Source organism: Athene noctua, chromosome 19, assembly GCF_965140245.1.
Source record: "Athene noctua chromosome 19, bAthNoc1.hap1.1, whole genome shotgun sequence".
Classification (NCBI taxonomy): domain Eukaryota; kingdom Metazoa; phylum Chordata; class Aves; order Strigiformes; family Strigidae; genus Athene; species Athene noctua.
This window is the reverse complement of record NC_134055.1, coordinates 4,666,936-4,687,715: the sequence shown is the minus strand read 5'-3', so window position 1 is coordinate 4,687,715 and position 20,780 is coordinate 4,666,936. Positions and strand designations below refer to the sequence as shown.

The following is a 20,780-nucleotide window of genomic DNA, read 5'->3' as shown; positions in this document are numbered from 1 at the left end:
TCTCTAGAACAAGTCAGACTTAAGCAGAAGCAGATTCTGCTGTCAAGGTTCTTGCTGAAAATGCGCTTCCTCCAGCTCTCTTGTGCTTCCATCGGGACCATTTGTTTTAGCATCTCAGATGATCTTCACAGCTACATAATGCACAGAGAGAGAGACAGGCTTTAAGGTAAATGGTTTTAAAAACACTTGATAGGTAAAACATGCACTTTACATTGTATCTTGTAACTATCAGATGATCAGTAGAGATCCTAGACTACTGACACAGTGTAAATAGTTATTCATAACCTGACTGCTGCTTGTGAGCCGTGGGAAGTGTGTAGGTAATAAATACATACAGATCCATGGTATGTAGTAAATGGCTGTAAGTTACTTGGTTGTCACAGGTACGTACCCAGTCAGAATTGTTTGAATACTTAGGCAGGTCAAAGCTTGTGAACATGAGACATGCAAGTTTGAGAAAGTCCATTTAGTGAAGGAACCTACGTTAATTAGCTCCACTGCTTGTTGCAGTTGTTTCCTTCTGCTTATGATGATTAAGTCACACTGATCTGCTGAACCTGGGTCAACCACAATGTTACCAAGACAACTAAGTAAACTAGTCACTGCCCTTGAGTATTGCCTGCCACAACCCAGAGTGTTGCCAGCAGTTGAATATGGCAGCATGAAATGGCTGACAGTCCCCAATCCAGATTTCCATCTTTGGAAAGGTGATACGGTGGAACAGAACCTTAGTTTCTTGTACAAACAAGCTCTTGATATAGCTGAAGTGTTCAGGTCTCCTCACCAGCAACATCCAAGATGGATGAGATACTCAAATTGGACAGGATGGAACCACACAAAGATTCCAAACAGCACAGTATGTGCTTAGCCATAATCTCTCTAACACGCCAGAAAAAGAAAGCACTAGTAAGAAGCTACAGGCTCTACTTACTTCTTTAATCGGTTTCAGGAAGATGTTAGGGCTTCAGGTAGGTAAAAGAAGGCTGATGGGCCTCCTGAAAAAATCGTTAACACATTCCACCCCATAGCAGTGTCCCATTGAAACATCTCTCTGTAACAGTCCCAGTTCCTGCCTGCTACAAATTTGCTTATTACATGCTGTTAGACTGGAAGGGGTGAGTGAAGGAGAGCCCTAACTACCATTAAAAAGGAAAGGGAAAAAAAGTCTAATCATATAAATCCCTGTAGTTCATTTCCTCCTAGAAGATCTGTGCTCTGTAATTATACTGCCAAAGAAGCCTTTCTTCTTTTGAGTTCACGTGAAAGCTGAATAGGTTTAATCCCCTTGGCCTTAGTTCAATCAGTATACAAGAAATTACAAAATTTTTCTGTTCCAGTGTAAACTTGAATTAGAAATTGATGGGTGTGATACTTGAGATTAGAGCAAACTATTAAAAATAATAAACTCCTTAAAGGGACAGTTGCTAGGTTGGGAGTACATTTAACATAACCCCACCACCAAATAGAAATTTTGTTTAGGAGAACCCAACCCACCAACAAAGAGTGCCAGCAATCCAGAATTCCCAACATACAACAATTATGAATAGAACAAGATACTCTCTTAGGAGGTAAGTAATGCTGACAAATTGGTTAAAAAATACATAGGTATTTTCATTATAATGAGTGAAACAGTGTGAAATAATATGTCAAAGTAGTGGGATAGGGTTTTCTAGTTTGCTTATGGAGTTTTACTGTTGCTTTTGGTGAAGATACTAAAGCCCACTTTGAGCACTTCAGATAATTCGTGCTGTAGGAAACAGCTGTTTTGATGATGCAACATCAACTTTTTAAAAAGCGGAAAACAGAACTTGATGAAGCAAATAGGAAGTGTATGTTTTCATTTGTCACATATTCACCTTTTTTCCTAATGTACACTAGATTTTGCAAATGTGGATGGTGTTTTATGACCCATAATCTCAGTTTTCTTGCACAAGAGATCAGGAACAAGGGAGATGAGCGCTTTGCTTGACATCATTGAGAATCTTTTGTCTCCTGTAGCTTCTTCAATCCGTTTTGGTTGAAAGGAAAAAAATATTTTTACTGCAGTGCAGGAAACAAATACTTTTTTAGAAACTGAAATGGAATGTAAGATGAATATTTTGTTATCTGATCCTTCGGTACCAACTGAAGCGTTAAATGAAAACAGTTTGATTACAGTTCCATGCCAAGTCATGTCCTTTCTTCTAACAAGTCAGGTATTAACTATCTGATTGTACCCGCATACTCCTTATACAGTAATTTCAATACTTACTCATTTCAGTGTTGCAGTCTATTTCTCTGCAAGTGGTATTTGCATTGAAATAATTAAATTAATTACATAGCCTTCCCTCTATGCACATACATTCTACATGCTTTATAGTTTTTGTGACTGTAAGCTTAACAAATCTTATCTATGTGCCATTTTGTCTTCTTTAATAGTTAATATTTAACTGAATTTCATTGAGGGTGTAAGTGTTCAGTCTGTTTTCAGATGAAGGATGAATGTTTTCCTGTAAATCAGTTTTTAAATCTTCTAAGCACTGAAAAATCTGGCAAACAATGCTTGAAAGAGGCAAAATTTGTGCTTATTTTGGGGTACAAAATGGCAGAGGATAAAAGGGGGCAATTTACAATTTAAATTGGGTGTATTCTTCATTAAGTTCTACTTCATGTCATTACATAGCATCAACAAGATTTAAACCCTTAGTTTTGGAAGGAAGGGTCACATCTGTAATAAATTATGGTCTCTTTTATTTAAACAGTAGCATTGTTATAAATATTTTCTTCCTGTATTTCTGTCTCATAAGCCAAATGCTCAGCATTTCTCTTATTCTCATAAGTAGCTACACGATGGGATGCCAAGGCTGGTTTATCATTTGCCTTGGAAAAGATGTTGTATAATATTGCGAGATAATGTTGGCAGACAGAGGTTTGATCAGTGGGGAACAGAGGTAGGGGGGTTGCAGAATTTGTGCTAATAGATTGAGGCTTGAATGGGAGTACTACATGGAGAGCTCATACACGGGTGTCAGAGAATTCAGACAGTTACCAGTAAGGGGCAGAGAACAGTTTATTGCAGTGATCCTCCTTCTACAAAAATGAGACTGAGTCACTGATTTTATTCAAACTTTTCCAGTGCTTAGATTTTTAGCCAGACCCAACAAATTTCCTTTCAGTGTTTTTTACGAGGATGTAGGTATAACTGTGGATGAAGCTATCAAAGGGAGTTCTGTTATCAAGGCATACCTGCTTTTCAGTGCTGTATCTGCAGGGTCCAATCTTCTTACAATGAACTTGTCATCACAGCAAAGAAAATAAATCCACACAGCCTCTTAATGGGAATAGCAAGGTTTTACTGGAGAATGCAGTGTTTTAGGGCAAGCCATGAGTTTATATAGACTACTCCTAGGTAACAAGTATATAAGGAAAAGTGGCCAAGCATATTGATAGAAAGAGTCATCCAGGGCTGTGTCATACCAATGCAGTCCAGAGCACAGTTTGGTGATGCAGAGGTCAACACTTTGGCCATTGACAGGTTTTGAGGGATACTTTTAAGCAGCTCCTATGATGTTGCTGTAATGGTGCATAATTTTCGACTGTTAATGTGTTTGCTGTTCAGCCCAAATATCCAGGAATATATGAGGCTCTGCAGAGCACCTATAAGAGGCCTATTGAAAAACTGATTGTTACTTGCCCCAGGCAATAAAAACGTATTCCTGGAGTGAGTATGGGTGATGCAGCGCTGGGTTGCAGCCGTGCTGTGAGCCGGGAGCCCACATGCTCCATTCCAGGCTCTGCCCCTGACTCAGCTCTGTTGCCTTGGGCTCTCTAGGGAGAGTTACCTGAGCTCTTAATTCTGTCATCATAAAATGTGGGGGTTATTACTTGCTTACTTCCCCATACCAGCCTCACAGGGAGGTTAGTTAATGAACATCTGTTCATGTGTGGAAATAAATGCTGTAAAAGTGCTGAAGTAGTAGTAGTAGTAGTAGTGCTGCTCAAACAGTGATGGCATGGCTGCAGGTTGGTAGTCTGCAGCTTTTTCTTACTGGATTGTGCTGTTAAGATTGAATAACCATTTTAAGAAGGCATGTGTAGAGCACAGCTTCCCTGCCTCCGAGGTACTGCTGTGCCACTGGTACTTGTGAGGTGCTCCAGAGCCCAGGGCAGGGACACTGCCCAGCACAGTTCCGTGTGACGGAGGAGTTTTGTCACCCCCATGTAACCCAGGTACGTGCAATTCACAGCACGCAGCTCTTGGTAAGAGTGTTATGTTCCCAGCTCCAGTTCATTATCCTCACTCATCTGCCACTCACTAAGAAAAAAAAAAGATACTGTTCCCTTCTTTACAGCTTACTGATTTCCTTACCCCCCGCCTCGCTGAATGCCTTGATCCCGCTCAGTTTCCTGCAGTGGTGTCGGGAGGACGAAGCACCACTCACGCTGGGCAGAGTGGCCTTTCTCCTGGGCCACTGCAGGCAGCTGCTGAATCGTGAAGTCCCTGCTCGCAAGAGTTAATCGTTTCCAGCCTTTGGCAATCTTGGCTTGGTCCTAAAAATCGAGCTGGATGCTGGCGGCTGCCAGGAGCCTCCCTCTCGCCTGTCATGTGAGCAGTGTAAACAGGCCGGCGGGCTGCCGGGGAGTGGGAGGCTCACTAGTGGGCCAAAGTTCAGTGGGTGCATCACGGCCGCAGAGCGCCGGCCAGGCAGGCAGCGGCAGGGTTACTGCCGAGCACCCCGGCTGTTGCTATAGCAAAACCATTGCATAACGTTCACATTAAATCGGAGCGTGGATGAGAGGAAGGCTAAACGATAAAGGTCGTTGCGTTTTGTTCGTTGTTGCTGAGTCCCGCGTAGCTGTTGCAAATGGAGTTTCAAGTACAGTTCCTGGCTGGGCTGCCCTGGAAGGCACTGTGGGTTTTCACAGAGAGAAAACGGGGCCTGGCCTAGAGCTTGCTCATGTAATCATGTAATTGGGGCATTCACATGAATGGGGCTGGCAAGACAGTGCCTGCAAGAGGGTTGTTTGCATGAGTAGAAACTTTGCATGTCAGTAAAATTTGTGGGATCAAGCTCACAATTAAGATAGGTGTTTAGAGAGCCCAGGGCATCAGAACTCAGTGTTACAGAGGGTGGGTACACCGTGACTTCAAGAAGTAATGCCCCTATTGTCATTGCATAGGTCAAATGGATTGGAGGAGATGTTTATGGGAGGCTGAGGAGTCAGGAAACCTCTTTCTGTATGGAACTGGTACAGGGAAGCTGGAATGTTGTGACATGGGAAGCTGCATTTGGAATCAGGCCATCATGCTCTTGAGATCTCTGCTGAAGTTGCATCTGCATTTACATAAGTTTTGGCATGAGAAATAAATGTCCAAGAAGTGACTATGCTGTGCTTTCTCTTCCTAGATGATTAATTAAAATGGCTGAAGGATTGATCCAGCTACAAGCTTTCTCCTGAGATTTCTGACTGCAGTTTACTTGTTACGTGGAGACAACCAAAGTCTTTGGCAGAAGCAATTGTGCTTTTGGCTCTCCTTTTCTTTGAAGGTCTGGCCCATGCCATTAAGTTAGTGGCAAAGTTCTGTATGACTTACGTGGGCCAGAATCAGAACTGCAGGTTTTGCCTGTACAGTATGGTGTATTTATTGTTCCAAGAGCAAACAGATTTGATATTAAGGTTGTGATAAAGTGGCGCTAGGTCTATTTGACATATGCAGGTTGTGGTATTTCAGTCATTCGCCTCTGAAGGATTTTGCTGGCTGCTGTGAGAGACTTTTGGTTCCTTCCCCTTGTGTTTGTACCCTTTCTGCTGTGGAGTCCTGGGCATAATATCATGCATGTTGGGAACTTCATGTGTCAGTACTGTAGTGAAAACCTAGCTAGGAGGAACACACAGTATTCCACCTGTCCACTTCCTGCTCTTCTGCCAGGAGAGCCAGACCTCCTACCCAGCAGTTTGAAACTGGAAGTCTGCCCTCCTTGAGCCAGGGGTGCCAGCAGTCGTGTCAGTTGGACATTGCTTCTTGACTGATGTACCCTGTCCCTAGCTCTGCCCGGCTGCACGGTTCTTTTTTTCTAAGCATTTTACAAAACAAAATAAATGAGTAAGGGAGGAGTGAAGTCCTGTGGTCTGCTCCTCAGAGTCCTGGTTTTGCTGGTGATTTGTATTTCAGTTTTAAAACAGAAGTTTTGATTGTGGGATTGCTGAGCTTTTTGTTCTCACTCAGGACAACTTAGACTGTCAGACCCCAGATGAATTCCTAAGCACTGTGGCAAGGCCAATAATAACAATGAGAAGCAAGCACTGCTGTGAGCTATTCTGGGAACTGCCCGATCATTTCATATAGGTCTAATGATGCTCATTCCTTACAGTACAGATGGTGCTTTTGAAGAAATGTGGTCTGTGTTCTTCCCCTATTATTGTCAGAGTGGCCAGAGACAACCCGAAGTGGTAAATAATTGAGCCCAAGGAGCTAAGTGTTAGTAAGAGGTGAGTTCACCTTTTTTGGTTTCAGGTCAGTTTATCCTCCCTCTGGGAGCTGACACAGACAAGAGCAGATTGTTCCAGGAATGTGGAGCAGAATTCCCAAAGGCCACCAACTGCTAGAGTCCGTGTTTGCTGCCCAAGCTTTCCATTGAGCTTTTCTATCAAACATCATCTTGGCCTTGGGAAGGTGTTGAACTGAAGTGCTGGTACATAGATACCTTTGCCCAGCAGCTGTGCCCTAAGATCCCAGACCGTGGCATGTTTGAAGATGTTTCTCTTATTAGAGGTCTGCAGATGAGATTGCCAGATGTTTCTAATAGATCTGTTATTTGTCAGTCATTTGGGACAAATACCAGAAATGCACTTTGCCAGCAGATACTCAGAAAATGGTTGGTGAATTCTTGTTTTCCTGAACTAGGTAGGGACTTTAATGGTCTACTTCCCCGCATACCGCTCCAAGATGCGAGTGGAATTGACTTTATTTCACACTGCACTATTGTCTGCTGCCCAAACCACATTTCAGTGGCCAGAGGAGGAACTGCTGACTCATAATTCAACATGGCAGCCCCAAATCTCACGAGGCTACTAAGTCTGGCCTCTGACTGATGTTTTCAGTGAACTTTCTTAATGGCCCCCAACAGATCACACAGAAGTCCAGCTTCTATAAAATGAAAGGGAGGCTTCTTGCCCAGCATTTGGCAAGTCACTACTGGCAGTTTGTACTGCTGGAAACTGCTGCTTGAAACAGGCTAAATGGTGGCTGGCTGAAAACGTGTCACTGGTGTGGGATCTGTGGGCCCCACTCAGTATATTCTGGTCACATAATGGCGGTCAGGGACAAAGGGCTGTAACTGGCCTTGGCTTGGCATGTGGTGTATATACAAAATGAATGCAACTCAAACATGAATGAAAGCTGGGAATAAAAAGTAGCATAAAACACAGCACCCAACTTGAGGATGAAAGGTAGGGGGAAGAACCACTTTATGTTTTAAAGATTTCTCTTTAGGGCCTTGAACCTAATTGTTTTTTACTACCAGTCTCACCAGGGATCCAGATACACTCCATGGTGCTGCGTGGTTCTTGCAAACAACCTGTTGCAGAATTCTGCTTAAATTGAAGCTAGGGCTTTGCAGCATAGTTCAGAGTAAATGAACCAGAGGCCCCTCCTTCCTCTGGCAGCTGAATTCCGAGCTGTGCACAACAGCAAGGCATTCGGTGCTCATTGCCTTGTGTGATGGATCAATCAGTGATGACGACTACACAGGTTCTGATGTGTTCTTCACATTAGTTCCTGAGCATGTTTCAGTAGCACAGTAATGACATGAGAGACACACATGGAGTGTGACACTTGCATGTGAGACTCCCAGGTCTTGTTTCTGCTCTTGCAGGTCATATGTTTGCAGCAGGGCACTGGGGCAGTGCTGCCTACTAAAAGCATGTCAGCCACAGATGCGATTTGCTGTTTGAGACCAAGGATTGAACAAGGAGTTGTAGACAGATGCCAGAAATACTCTTCTCCACCAGTATGACCCTACTAGAAATCATGTTCCTTAGCTGCAGTATTACATGGTGACACCTTGCCACTACGTGACCAAAGCAAGGTGCCTACTAGGCAACACACCCAAACCCCTGTCATGTGGTTTGGCAAAGAGGGTCTCCATTGTTAGGGTAACATTTGGCCCAGATGTGTCAGCTTTTTTATGTGCTCTGGAGAGTTTGGGAAATTTTAAACTTTAAATATTGCTGTGTTTCTTCTAGAAAGGACATGTTCCAAGGAGTATTCCTGGCATTTGTAGCTGAAAGCAAAGCAGTTTGTGATGACACTTCATTTGGGAGTCCATGCACTGTTTGGCACCAGCCCCTAAAGGAAGTCCTAACTACTTGAGAAGATGTTATCCTCATTGCAGAGTTCCTCTGCACCATATGGGCAGAACTCTTCACCGTATGCATCATTTTAGAGCTTTATGCAGTCTTTCATATATTTTGCACCAGACCCTCAAGTCAGGACTAAGATGTTGAACTCAATTCAGTAATCCGTGGGAAGACAATGCAAGGAGTAAAGTACAGTTTTGCAGGGTTCCCAATACCCAGGATTGCCAAGACGTGTTTTAGACTTCAATCTAGACATCAAAGAAAAGACATAACACTTTTCTTAGAAGGATCTCAAACTTCTTTACATAGGTGTGAACATATAATTATTTCCATTTTGCAGGCGTGAAGAGTGGAAGACAGGAAAGCTGTGACTAAATCAGTGATCAATTCAGAATTAGTTGAGCTGAATTTTGTTTCCTGTCTTACATGGCAGGGCCTGATGCCCTCTCCAAACTAGTTTTTAAAAGTTACTTTTTAAAACTGGCTTTAGCCACTGTAGTTTCTATGCATTTCTGTTCTTGAAAGGTACCATCAATTGTTTTTGTTTAAAGACATTGAATATGAACTTGTTCCTACAGAGCTTTGTGCTGTAATTTATCAACAAGGCACTGAGGCACAGACGTCAAATGAATACCAGATTTCAAATTATGATAAGCAATTGTGTCATCTCTGTGAATAGACATCAATCTCTGCTGAGAAATCATCAATAATTCATTAAAAAAATAAATGAGTACAGGGACATTTGGATAGGTCTTTGCAAACAACCAGTCCTGTGTTCTGTAATAATTCCTTTGAATTTAAACCCAAAGGATGCTTATTTCTCAAACAGAAACACATGATCATGCCCAACTCAAAAAGTTTGTTGCCCAGAGATCTAATTACCATTTACTTTTGGGGAGTTATGGAGGTACTTGGAATATTATTTGTCAGAGGTGCACTGTATTTTTACATAGCTCAGTGGAGAAGCATGCACAGCTTGCCTGGACTTCTGAGCAAGCTTTACGGAGTACTATCTTTGTGTTCTTTCCCTTTACACTTGACTTCTGCCTGGTTTGGCCCCATTAGTGATGTCAGCACTTACCTGGCATCTAAACTGATTTAATTTGCCTTTGAAATTTGTATAAAGTTGGTCCAAACTTACACGTTATACAAAAGTTAAGGATGGGAGAAAAGGATTATGGCCCATTCTGCTTTTTTTCTTTTGTGAAATATTTGAAGTGTATTTTATTTTTAATGTACCAGTCATTGACACTTTCTTTACCTTCTACCTACAACAAAACCTAAGATTCATATTTTCAATCTGAAAATACAAATCTCAGAATAATTTGGGCTTCTTTACTATGAGGAGAAAGATGAAGCTACTGGTGTAAAGATTTCAGCTTGAGCTCTCTGTTGTAGATGGCTTTTCATTTGACAGCTAGCATCCTGGTTTAATTCATTTCTCTCCTAAATTGTAGACTGTTACATTCCAGTAAGCACACAGCATCTGTTCTCTGTATAACATGATGTTGCAAGATGCTGATCGTTTGTCTAAGTGGACTTTTTTCAATTGAATCAGAGATGTACATGCAGCCTAGCAGTCGTATTTCCCCTCCTGTCTGTAACTGGCCATTATAGGAAGAGATAAATAGTTATAAATAGTTATTAATGTAAGGATTTAGAGGCTCTGCTTCAAGATCTAGGGCTAGCCTGTCTTAACTTATCTTAGTGTAATCTGAAAAATAAAAATTATCTATTTCACTTTAGAGAGCATGAAATAATTTCTGTTTACACAGTTTTTTCAATTACTTTGATGCTATGATATAAAGGTCACTGATTGCCTCTAGTCATCACATGGCTTTTTCACTAATTGTGCACTCACGTCATTTTGTTCTGTGGAATCTTTTGCTTTTTGATCCAGTTTCAATTGCCCAGATGTTCATTTCATACAGTTAACTTTATACAAAGGGCAGCCTTTGTTCCAACAAACACATTGTGGTCATTGTTCTCAGCAGGGAACCTAGTGCACAGCAGTTCACCTGTTTCCTATGTGATCCACCATCAATCTACAGACCTTTGTGCTGATTTAATGTAAAATCATTCATTTCAGAGAGAAGGGACAAGGAGGAGAAATTATGCAGAAATGTTTCCTGGTCCCTAGCCTTGGATTGATTAAGGTCATGCTGCAGGATAAACAAGCAATAAGAAATGGGAAAGCTCTTTCATTTTGACCCTTTTGGTGTGTAGTGGAATGCAAAATCACATTAGTATCTTGAAAGTTTTGCCATGGTGTCTCAGAATGCATTAATGGAGACCTAAACATCATCTAGGAGCAACCCTAGTGCCACTCTACTCCTTTCCCTGTTGCCACCTATAAAGGCTTCACGTCAAGGCAGAGAGGGTGCTTGCCAGTCCCTGTCAGAGTAACTGTCACATAACGAGAGACACTGCTTCACAATGCACCCAGGGGCCTGGGGACAGCCCGATGCAAGAGATTGCAGGAGGGACAGATCTCAAGGTTATTCTAACTAACTGCAAGTGTCCCGTATAGGTCAGCCCATTTGCTGTTTGTTAAACCACGTGGACATCGCATAGACTGTTTAGTTTAACTTAACCTTTAGAGCAGTCACGAGAGCTTAGTTCATGAGCAGAATAAATTCCATGGAAGGCTTTGAAAGAAGATTGTACATATAAATGCACTGACTGTTGCTAAAAGATCTGTGGAAGATGAGCAGTGGAAAATTGGGCAGGGATTGAGCAGCGTATCTTGGCAATAGGTATCTGTGAAGGTTTTTAAATCTCTGTCTTGGCCAAAAAAGACCTTCCGAATGACAGGAGTCTAGCCATCTTGAGCCCAAACGTTCCTAGAAAGATGACCCTACAAAACTGTCCAGGCTACTGGCAGGGATAGCATTACTGGCAACATGCACAATGCTTTAATGGCCAAGGCTGAGGCAAAAGAGGAGCTACACCCCAGAGCCCACAGCAGGCAAGAGGAGGAGGCCTGGAGAGGGGCTGGCATCAGGCAGCGAATTTTAACATTCCTTTCATTCAGCCAGCTGTAGGACTGCTGGGCAAGATCTGCACAAGGTTGAGTTTTGGTTTAATATGCTGATGTGGTTTGCTGTGGCCCCCTTGTAGCTCTCTGGTGCCTGGCCCAGGATATCCAGTACATCCACCTTAATTCTTCCTAAGCAAACTTTGGGAAGAGAAGCAGCAGGTGCCAGTGTCTGTCTGCTCGGCTTGGCAAGGAGCAAAGCAGAGGTGAGAAGAAAACCAGAGGTCCTGTCCAGTCCTCACTACCAACAGCGGATGGATAAGTAGAAAGATACAGGTTTTGTGTTCAGAATGCAGTGTTTCCCATGACTGGTCCTGCTGAAATCAGTGAGCTGATACAGAAATTACTCCATACTGCAGCAACTGCAGCACCATAATTCTCCATTTCTCTCTCTTCATTCTATAGATCCCTTGGCACAGCTGTAAATTCCCTGTACAGTGCACAGCATGGCTTTCACTGAAAATAGCTGAGAAAACAACATTTCTGGAGCCTTATTCCACTAAAATTTTTTTGTTTTTGCTTCTACCTCCCTGTTTTTCTCTGGTCAACAAGGGCTACATCCAAGCAGCCACCTGCATTCAGTATCATGTGGAATGATAAACATAATCACAAACATCACTCCCAGACCGTAATACTTCGGTGGAAATGAGGCCAAGTGACCAAACCCCTCAAGCCTTCCCACCAGCAGCATGTCCTGGGAGGACTCCGGTGCAGGATTTATATCCTGATCTGTCTCGGTGACTGACAGCAGCAACGAGGAGCTCTCTGGGGCAGAGGACAGGGAGGGTGGGTGGAAAACCGGGTCTCCTGGGACAAGCTCCAGTCTGCCCCAGGGAATGTGCTAATTTTCACTCCTTTATAGTCCTTTATCTCAGCCCTTCGACCTTGAGCTCAGAGGCATTATCAGCCTTAGCCAGAAAGGCAGTGTGGAGTTAACTATTTAAATGCTGAATTCTTCTGCGCCCTGAAGGTAAAAACACAACGAATGCAACTAATTTCAACAGTGCAAGAAGTCAGTGGACTTTCCAGGTTTGTTGAGGACTGATTTATGATAATAGGAAAAATATTTTCTACTGAATGGATGATTTTGTGAACTACAGCAGTTTTCAAAGTTTGCATGCCCCTACAAAGTTCCTAGGGCAGGTAGAGACCTCCTGTGAGAATGTATTTTGTGTGCATTGCTATAGGCTGTATGTGAACTTGGTTTTCTTAGTCACTTTTTCATTATTACCTGGACCCAATTATTGAAATTCAGAGCACAGCCAGAAAGTGATTGGTCTTATGCTTTCTGTGGAGTCTCTACTATCACGGTAACACTTCAGTTTTCGACTTTAAAAAGTATTATACAAACTCTTACCAAAAAGAAAAAAAAAGTAATTTCCTGAAGCTATCTGGATTAACGTATTGCCAGTTCTGCTACAGACTTCTGTGGGTGACTTTGGGCATGTCGTTTAACCTGTGTGTCACTTTTTGTGTTTGCAGAATGAGCTATGAATACTTCAGTGGGCCATCGTGGCTATTAATGAGTTATGAATGTGTTTATGTACATGTGTGTCTTGTTTGGCAAGATCAGCTTCTCTCTCTTTGGTGCCTGACAAATATTATGCAAGAAAAATAATTCATTTTCCTTACTGGGAGTGAGTGGTCTCTCCATGAGCAGCCATAAGTGGGTAGAAGCAGAATTTTTTGCAGAATATTACTGCCTAATCAGTTCAGTGTTCATGGAGTTAATTTGCTCATGCCTTCAGATTGTTTTGTTTCCAGGGATTCTAAACCGTTGCCTCCAGCTGTTCATTTCCATTGAACGAGGGTGATCTTTATCTGTCTAAACTAGTTAAAACCTGCTCCACTACCCTGCAGCCTTTTTGGAGACAGCCCAATAAAGCTGAGTGCAGTGGCTATGACACCAAAGCCTCCTGGACATCATAAATTCCAAGCCCTACTTTTTTTTCTGACCTCTCACTGTTCGAGCACCCCTCCTCTTTTAATGGGACTCTTCACTTCCTCCACAGCTCCATTTAACCCCTGCCCAAAACCAGGAATGATATTTGCATTGTAAGTGGCCAGTGAAGCATCCCTTTTAGACTAATACTACTTCAGTATTATCGGATTAAGCCTTGACACAACCTCAAAGGTACCGTTTGAACAACTTGAAGCACTGTTAGACTTGCACTTAGACTCTGCTCAGTGTGTGTGTTGCTTGGGACGTTTCAGTTGAAGCATATTTTAAAAATCTGCTCCATTTAAAGCTTGCTGTGATGTGGTGGGACTTGTGGTACCTTCAGGGTCAACAGGGCCACTTCCTCTTCAAACAGGAGACGTGAAAGTTTTTGTCTTGAGCAGATGAGATGCGGGTTTGTTAAGTTGATGAGACAGCCACCAGATGTACGAAAGAATCTTTCCTATGATGAAATGTAAATGTCTTGTATACATCAGGCAAAGATGCTGTCTATACAAGAGGGAATTGTAAACAAATACCACAACAGGGACCATAGCTAGAATGTGTACCTAATGTAGAAACGCCTTCCCTTGTTGCTGGGGTTTCTAATAGCACATTATTTTGGCCTGTGCTGAAAAGGAGTGTGTAACACCACGGGTAAAATGCTGATGGTCAGCTTGTACTTTAGGCTCTTCCTTCTACTACTACTACTACTGTTAACAGCAGTGGGAAAATTTGTGGCCAGAAGACCTCTGATGAAGACACAGGCTGAACTTCACCTTGGAATGTGCCAAGGAGACACTTTCCTGTTGTTTCGTTGCAGATGTTACCGGCCTTGCTGTCCAGGGAGACCCAAAAAGTGTTGGGCGGTAGCGCCCCTGCTCTCCGCAGCAAACAGCTGGATCAGTTCAGATCCAAACCCAAGGGTCTGTGTGAGAAGGCTATGTAGTCACTTTTCTGCTAAACCAACTCACAGCAATTATCAGTCTATCAGAGGAGGGAAAAGGTCTGAGAAAAAGACAAGTTTAACATGTCATCATTGGTCTTTAGCAGCTGTGTGTTATCCTGTTGTTACTAATAACCTTTTTAACTTTGCAAGCAAAGTTTTCTTGGCATCATTCAAACATAATGACTGGGGGGTCAAATTCAGCTCTCAGCTGTGTAAATATGGAATCATTCTTTTGGCTGTCTGGTGTTATTTTGCATTTGGCTCATGGTCCCTGCACCTAGAAGCCTGCAATCTAAAATACCCAGGCAGAGTGTTCAGTCACAGTATGCTTTGCATACCAACTGGGTACGGTATAAAATTATCAGATGAAGAACTACTGTCAGATCCATGCGATGTAATTATGGCTTTGTTGTCCTCTGGTTGAGGTTAATGGGTTATTCCTGTATAAATGAGTGCAGGAGTTCGCTTGTTACTTTTTGTATGTAATTCAACAGTAGATTATGATCGGAAAGTCTTGCAGGAAAATGTTTTAAAAGGGGTTTTAAATAAAGAGAGAAAGAAATTTGATTGAGGTGAATAGAGAACAAGAATCACAGAACAAAATAGATGTTGCTTAAACTAAAGCAGTCGGAAAGCCTACCTTAATGGTAAGAAGAAAGGGAGACCTTGGCAAATCTGTGAGGAGGGTGTTGCAACTGCTCTTTCCCTTTCAACCCTCCAATATACAAGCTTGTAAGACTCTTAACTAAGGTTCAGTGGGTTTGTATGGTAAATAAGTTTATCTTGATTTCATTCTCTGATAAGAGGATCTCTCCTTTCTAGCAGGGTCTTTATAAAGTTCTCAGCAGTGAAGTGACTAATTGCACTTCTCGTTTTCAGGGATCTTCCGGATAATCCTGCCGTTGAATGGGACACACAGCTCCTGGCTGCCTTTGTGCTAAAGCATATAGAAGCCAATAACATCAACCTGGTAATGTGAAACTTTCTACAGCATAGGCAGTTTCCACATTACTTTTGAGCTAGTGTTCTAGGCTTTTTCCTTCCCTCTGAAAGCTTTCTCTGAAGTCTTTAAAGCTAGGATTTTGCTTCTGGAGCCTCTGGGAAATAGCCTGGGACAAGGAGAGAGTGTACTTACTCATTTTGAAATATTTGCCTTATAATGTTTATCCATTTCTCTAGCTAGATCTTCTGATTTTGGGTTGTAGTGTCATCAACCTTCACTGAAGCAAAAGCTCCAAATTGGTTAAAAACTGCAAACTCTTTTGGAACTAGTAAGTCTTACGGATGTAGATCTTGGGGTTCATTAATTGTAGAAGACCCTCTGAATCAGCCCAGCTGAATTTCAGGTCTAAAATGATACCTGAAAGCAATTCTGTGGTTTGTAGTTTAAGATTTTTTTGTGATATTTGTACAGCTCGTATGTCTTGACAAGTAAAGAAATGGTCATTCTGATCCTCTTTCAAATCCTGCAGACAACTGCTAAAAGTTCAGAACAAATAGAATTGCTCCACTGGAAAATATGGAAAAAGATGATGGTGTAGCTTGGATGCATGTTTTCTCTATGGAGATCTTTTTTTGCTTCCCAGTGAGAAATGAACAGTGGAGGAATTTTGCTTTAGTAACTCCTCAAATGTCTTCTACAATTTAAAGCAACCAGTTTGCCCCTGTTGCTAGGTTTCATTGATGAGAAGAGCCTAAATCTGGGATTTAGGCTTATGTTCAGGCTTAGATTTGAAGTATGTTGGCAGGTGTGTGTTAGAGAGCTAGATTAGCAGGGTTATAGGTTGGGATTGAAGAATATTAAACCTGGGAGATTTCCTAGCACTGGCGTGGCTTGTGGGGTTTTTTCCCACAGATGAGAAAGAAAGGTGTAAGTATAGAAAAGGCGGTGTTATGTCACACACTGACAAAATCACAAGACTCTTAAAGCCTTTCAGCAATTCAGAAGACAAGAAACCACATCTCCTGTAACCTGAAAGCCCCATAGCACAAAAACCAGCGTCCTGCATCCAACTTTGTACTGATTCTGCAGCTAATTTTCCATGAAATACATTGCTGTGCACAGAGACAAATGCAGTTTTCCTGGACTCCTTTTGTGCCTTTTAGCCCCATGCATAGATAGGTTTTAATCTAATCTGAAAGCTCCTAACCCAAGAGGTTTTGTATTGCCTGTTTGTGACTCTCACTGGCACTAGGACAAGTGCACCAGAATCCCAGTAGAAATGCTGAAAACACTAGAACTCCTCTAGATGGATAGAAGGGGTTAGATCTTTGCCTCGGAGAAAATTAAACTCAAGCTGTTTGTGCTGGGGGAGGCAGGAGTCTGCCACTAACAGCGTGAGCTGAAAAATAAAGTGTGGGGTTTTCAAAGCGAGAAACATGCTGCAGTTACTAGTACTCTCCCTGCTGTGCTGCGGGTGTTGGGTGTAGCTGCCGTAACCAGAAACACTGCGGCAGGGCCCGCTGTGTTCCCCTCCGCGCTGGGGACAGATTACTGGAGCAGAAGATATCAGCGGTACCAAAGGCGACTGAAGCAGCTTCTCTGAAGCAGTGGTAATGAACTGCTCTGTAAACTTACACCATTTTAAGCACCCTAAATAATCACAGAGGTCTCAGATGTTCGCTATAATACCATTCATTTAGGAGCAGACCTAGTTTGCCAAAAACAGCAAGGAAGCACCTAATTACCTTCACTGAATTCTGCATTTTAAAACTTCAGAGCTTGCTATCTGTTAGCCACTCTTGGATCACCTTTGCTGTCGTAAAACAATGGCCTTGCCTTGAAAAGTAAACTTGAGTCTATTTTTCAGTAAAGTTGAAATTGATAGAATTGGCTTAACATGATAAAAGAGCCTTGTCAAAACATAAGCTAACAGTTTCAAACACAGCAAACTAAGTTAATGGAGTTAACATGATTGGAAGACATGTATTGTTTTTGCTAACCCAGTGGGAAAACTTTCCCCAGTTTTTCACACAGTCATAGCATAGACAATGGTATCTCTTATTTACAGAACATATGTGTCATCTGACAGTGGAGAAGCAAGCTGCAATTCCAACACATCTGAAAGGAAAGATTGCAAGGCAAGGAGTCACACCGTGTTTATGCATAGTTTTGTTCCATTGCATAGTTACTAATTTCCTCAATTGCCTTGGAAGTCCATGAGTAACTCTTTATAAGGATATATTTCATCCAAGCTCTACATTAAATAGTGGAGACACAGAAATTAACAGTTCGTGTACTCAAAGCCAAAACTAATTTATAGACTTTGGAAATTATTTTCTGCCTGCTGGATTTATAAGCAAAAGCCAGTGTAGCTGGGAGAGGCAGCCAAAGCTAGTCTTGATCCAGGTTAGAAAGTATTTGGTGCGTAAAAAAAGAAATTACATAGTAATGTGTGAACCCCACTCTGGTTCTAGATTATGAAATCCTTCTCTTCAGGATCTCAGGTTTGGTGATAGCAGAGCTTGGATTAGGAGGTGACGTTCAGACTGTGTTTGGGGCAGATGCGGTGCCAAGATCAGAATTCAGCAATGCCACATTCTTACAAGCTGCTTTCCACTGTGGACTGATGGAAACATCATCCATACAACTGCTTGTGGAAGAGTCCCGTTGTCTGGGTCAGCTCCAGATCATCCGAGAAAGCCAGATCCTTCTACAAACAGCATTCGAATTGGAGTTTATATTTGAGAGGCTCCTAAAATTCAGGAGCAGGTGAATGTGTGATGTTTACAGAGGATTTTAAATGCTTTTGCAGAACACCAGATATGGAGTGCAGCATGTGGAGGTTGCTAGAGGAGGCAACAGAGCTGGAACAGAATTGGCATCCATTTTCTTCCCTTCTTCCCTTCTTCCCTTACGTTGCAGTCTCATCAGGTGTCCTCTAGGGTACATGTGTGAGAGGCCCCCTGGACCTTTCATTTAAAGAGCTGGTGCATGACTTACACACTTGCAGCGCAGAACACTGGGATGTTGATCATGATTAGATTTTTCCATTTTCATCCCGTTGTCCATTCTTTTTAATCTTTAGCTTCTCTGATTTTGTAGCAAGAAAAGACATTTCCAAACACACAAGAGACTCAAAGGGAGTCTGAATGTCACTGACCTCTGCAAGTATAAGTCAGGCCTATGAAATGATGCTTAGAGGAAGGCCATTAGGAGTGAAATTGCTTGCGATGGCATTTTATGGGATGGCCCTTCTTAAAAAGGAAAGAGACGTTTCTATCCCCACTAGTCTACTTGAGCAGATGTGTGCTCTGTTTGAAACACTGGATGACACCAGAACAAGTGAGGGAGACCCACAGCTTTGAGTGCTTTTTTTCTCCCGTGCATATGGTGTGTAGAGGGAGCGTGGACTCCAGACCTCTCAGGAGTTTTCTCTTCTGCTAGTAATTGAGTAATTTCCTCTGTGCTCTCCCCCCTCCGGAAGGGATTTCTGGACCTGTTTGTCTTGGCTGTTGCTCTGGCTTCCACTAGTGAAAGCTCTTATTTCCTGAATACCAAGGTCACCCAGAAGAAAACCCAGCAACACCGAGGGCAGCAGCTCCCATTTCAGAACAGGTGTGGGGAGGAAACTCCCTCTTGCCCTAAAGATTTCACTGAGCAATAATTTCCACATCAAGTGTATTTCCTATCCCAGCCTTTTGCTCCCAGAACTGGCTAAGCCTGTTTTTAACCCAGACAGTTTCAAGATATTCAGGTTTTCTCATCCTGCCCTGATGGTTTGCTTGATTTCATCATCAGCCTGGTTTGGATTATGTGGTAAGAGCAAGCACACCAGCTAGCTGCACCATGTGGAAGAAGCAAATGCTCCTCTGTGAAAATATCTTCAGCACGTGAGAAAGAAAGAAATTCAGATTTGTTATCAATGAATTGAATTCCTGAAGCCAGAGGAATATACGTACATGTGATTGCTGCCTGCTTTAAGTCACGAGCACCACAGTGACGCAGTGGAACCACTGTCCTGTTTAGACAACAGACCTAGAAGCTACATACTGGGTAGGTGGGACACCACTGTGTCAGAGCCAGCCTGTGTGCTGGGAGGGATCTCTAGAGGTGAAAAGCCAATATTTCAAAGGTGGTCTCTTTGCAGGTAAAGGGAGTGTCACCATGGCCAGGTCAGTGTGCAGATCTCTTGGGAGCTGTATTTACAAATTTGTGTATTTGAAGAGACAGGCAATTCAGGTGCAAATGTCCTAACAGTAAATTAGACAAATTGAAAATTAACTCCATGCAATCTCTTTAGCTAGTTCAGATGTTACTTAAGCCCAGCAGCACTAAGAACAGCAACTCCTATTACAAAACACATGCGGAGAAGAAAAACCTCCTAACGTGTTTCTGAACAGATATTTTCCATGTCAAAAATATTTCCTAACGCAGTCTTGTGCTCCCACAGTTGGCCTGAGCCAGTTTTGTCAAAACAAAGATTAGCTTATTTAGTCTGCTCACGATAGTCTTTTATCTCAGTCTTCTGGTTGGTTCTCTCATACCCTCCATAGAAGGAAAAATGTGTGTTTTGGCTTGCCTGGGGTTTTTAGCTTGGTTTCCTAAGGAAACAAGAATAATGCAGTGTATTTGTATGTGTGTGCACATACATGTTTCAAAAGACTTTAGAGCCCATTGGCTAATTTTAACCACAATTGACAGCAGGGTAGTACTAGTCTTAAAAATGTTATGTTTGTACAGGTTACATGAAAATAAATGACCAGGTAGAAGAGACAAACCCTCTGTCTGTCCCCATTTAGTAAAAAGGTTTAGTGCAAGTCCAGCCCTTAGCAGACTCACACTATTATTCACCTGCAGAGGAATTTATTCTGCCTGCAGTGAGTGGGGTGCGTTGTCATCTTAAGAAAGTGCCACTCTAGGTTGGAGTGAGTTCAGAGCATGTTTTTTCTTATCTGTAAAATACAGGGTGCTATGCTCATTCCCTGAGCTGTACAGTATTTAATAATGTCTTTCCCAGATTAACTACTCAAAAAGCTGATATTCTTAGGGAGGCCTTAACACCATGCCAGATCATGCAGTCACTGCAGAGAGCCTCTCAGGTAATGCTAATGTACACCAAAAGCAGCCAAAGCCAAGAACATCATTTTTCTCCTTATAGAATAGGACAGAAAATGTGTCTTTGTACCTCAACAAAACCAAACTGGGTCCTGCCACTTCCTGCTAGTAATGAATAACCCCACTGCTTGGTGGCAGCATTATTACAACCACTGGGCAAAGTGGAAGGTCTAACTGCGGACTTGTACTGGGTGAATGGGTTTATAAGCAGGCTTGTCTGGAGTTTGTGGTTTTTGAAGTATTTCTTATCACTGTCTTTCTGTTTCCTCTCCCTCTTTACACAATATCCCCTGTTGCAGAGGGCCTCTCCTGTTGGAGGGTGGAGCAGCAAGTTGCAGGACGGGCAGGGCGGCTTTTGATCTTCCCTTGTTCTTTAACCCAGTGCTTCAGGCCCTGCATATAAAATGGACTTAAGAAGGGAGCTGTGGTGAGTAAGCAAGGCAGTAGCATTTCCTTC

General features: G+C 42.4%; 1 protein-coding gene across 1 annotated transcript in view; it reads left to right on the top strand.

Annotated features, from left to right (window-relative positions):
- The window catches only part of PIGL (phosphatidylinositol glycan anchor biosynthesis class L), a 61,870-nt gene that overhangs the window by 24,530 nt on the left and 16,560 nt on the right, over positions 1-20,780 (top strand). Inside the window, exon 3 of the mRNA XM_074922517.1 lies at positions 15,145-15,235. Within this exon, the coding sequence (XP_074778618.1) occupies positions 15,145-15,235 (91 nt within the window). The remainder of the gene's footprint in view (positions 1-15,144; positions 15,236-20,780) is intronic.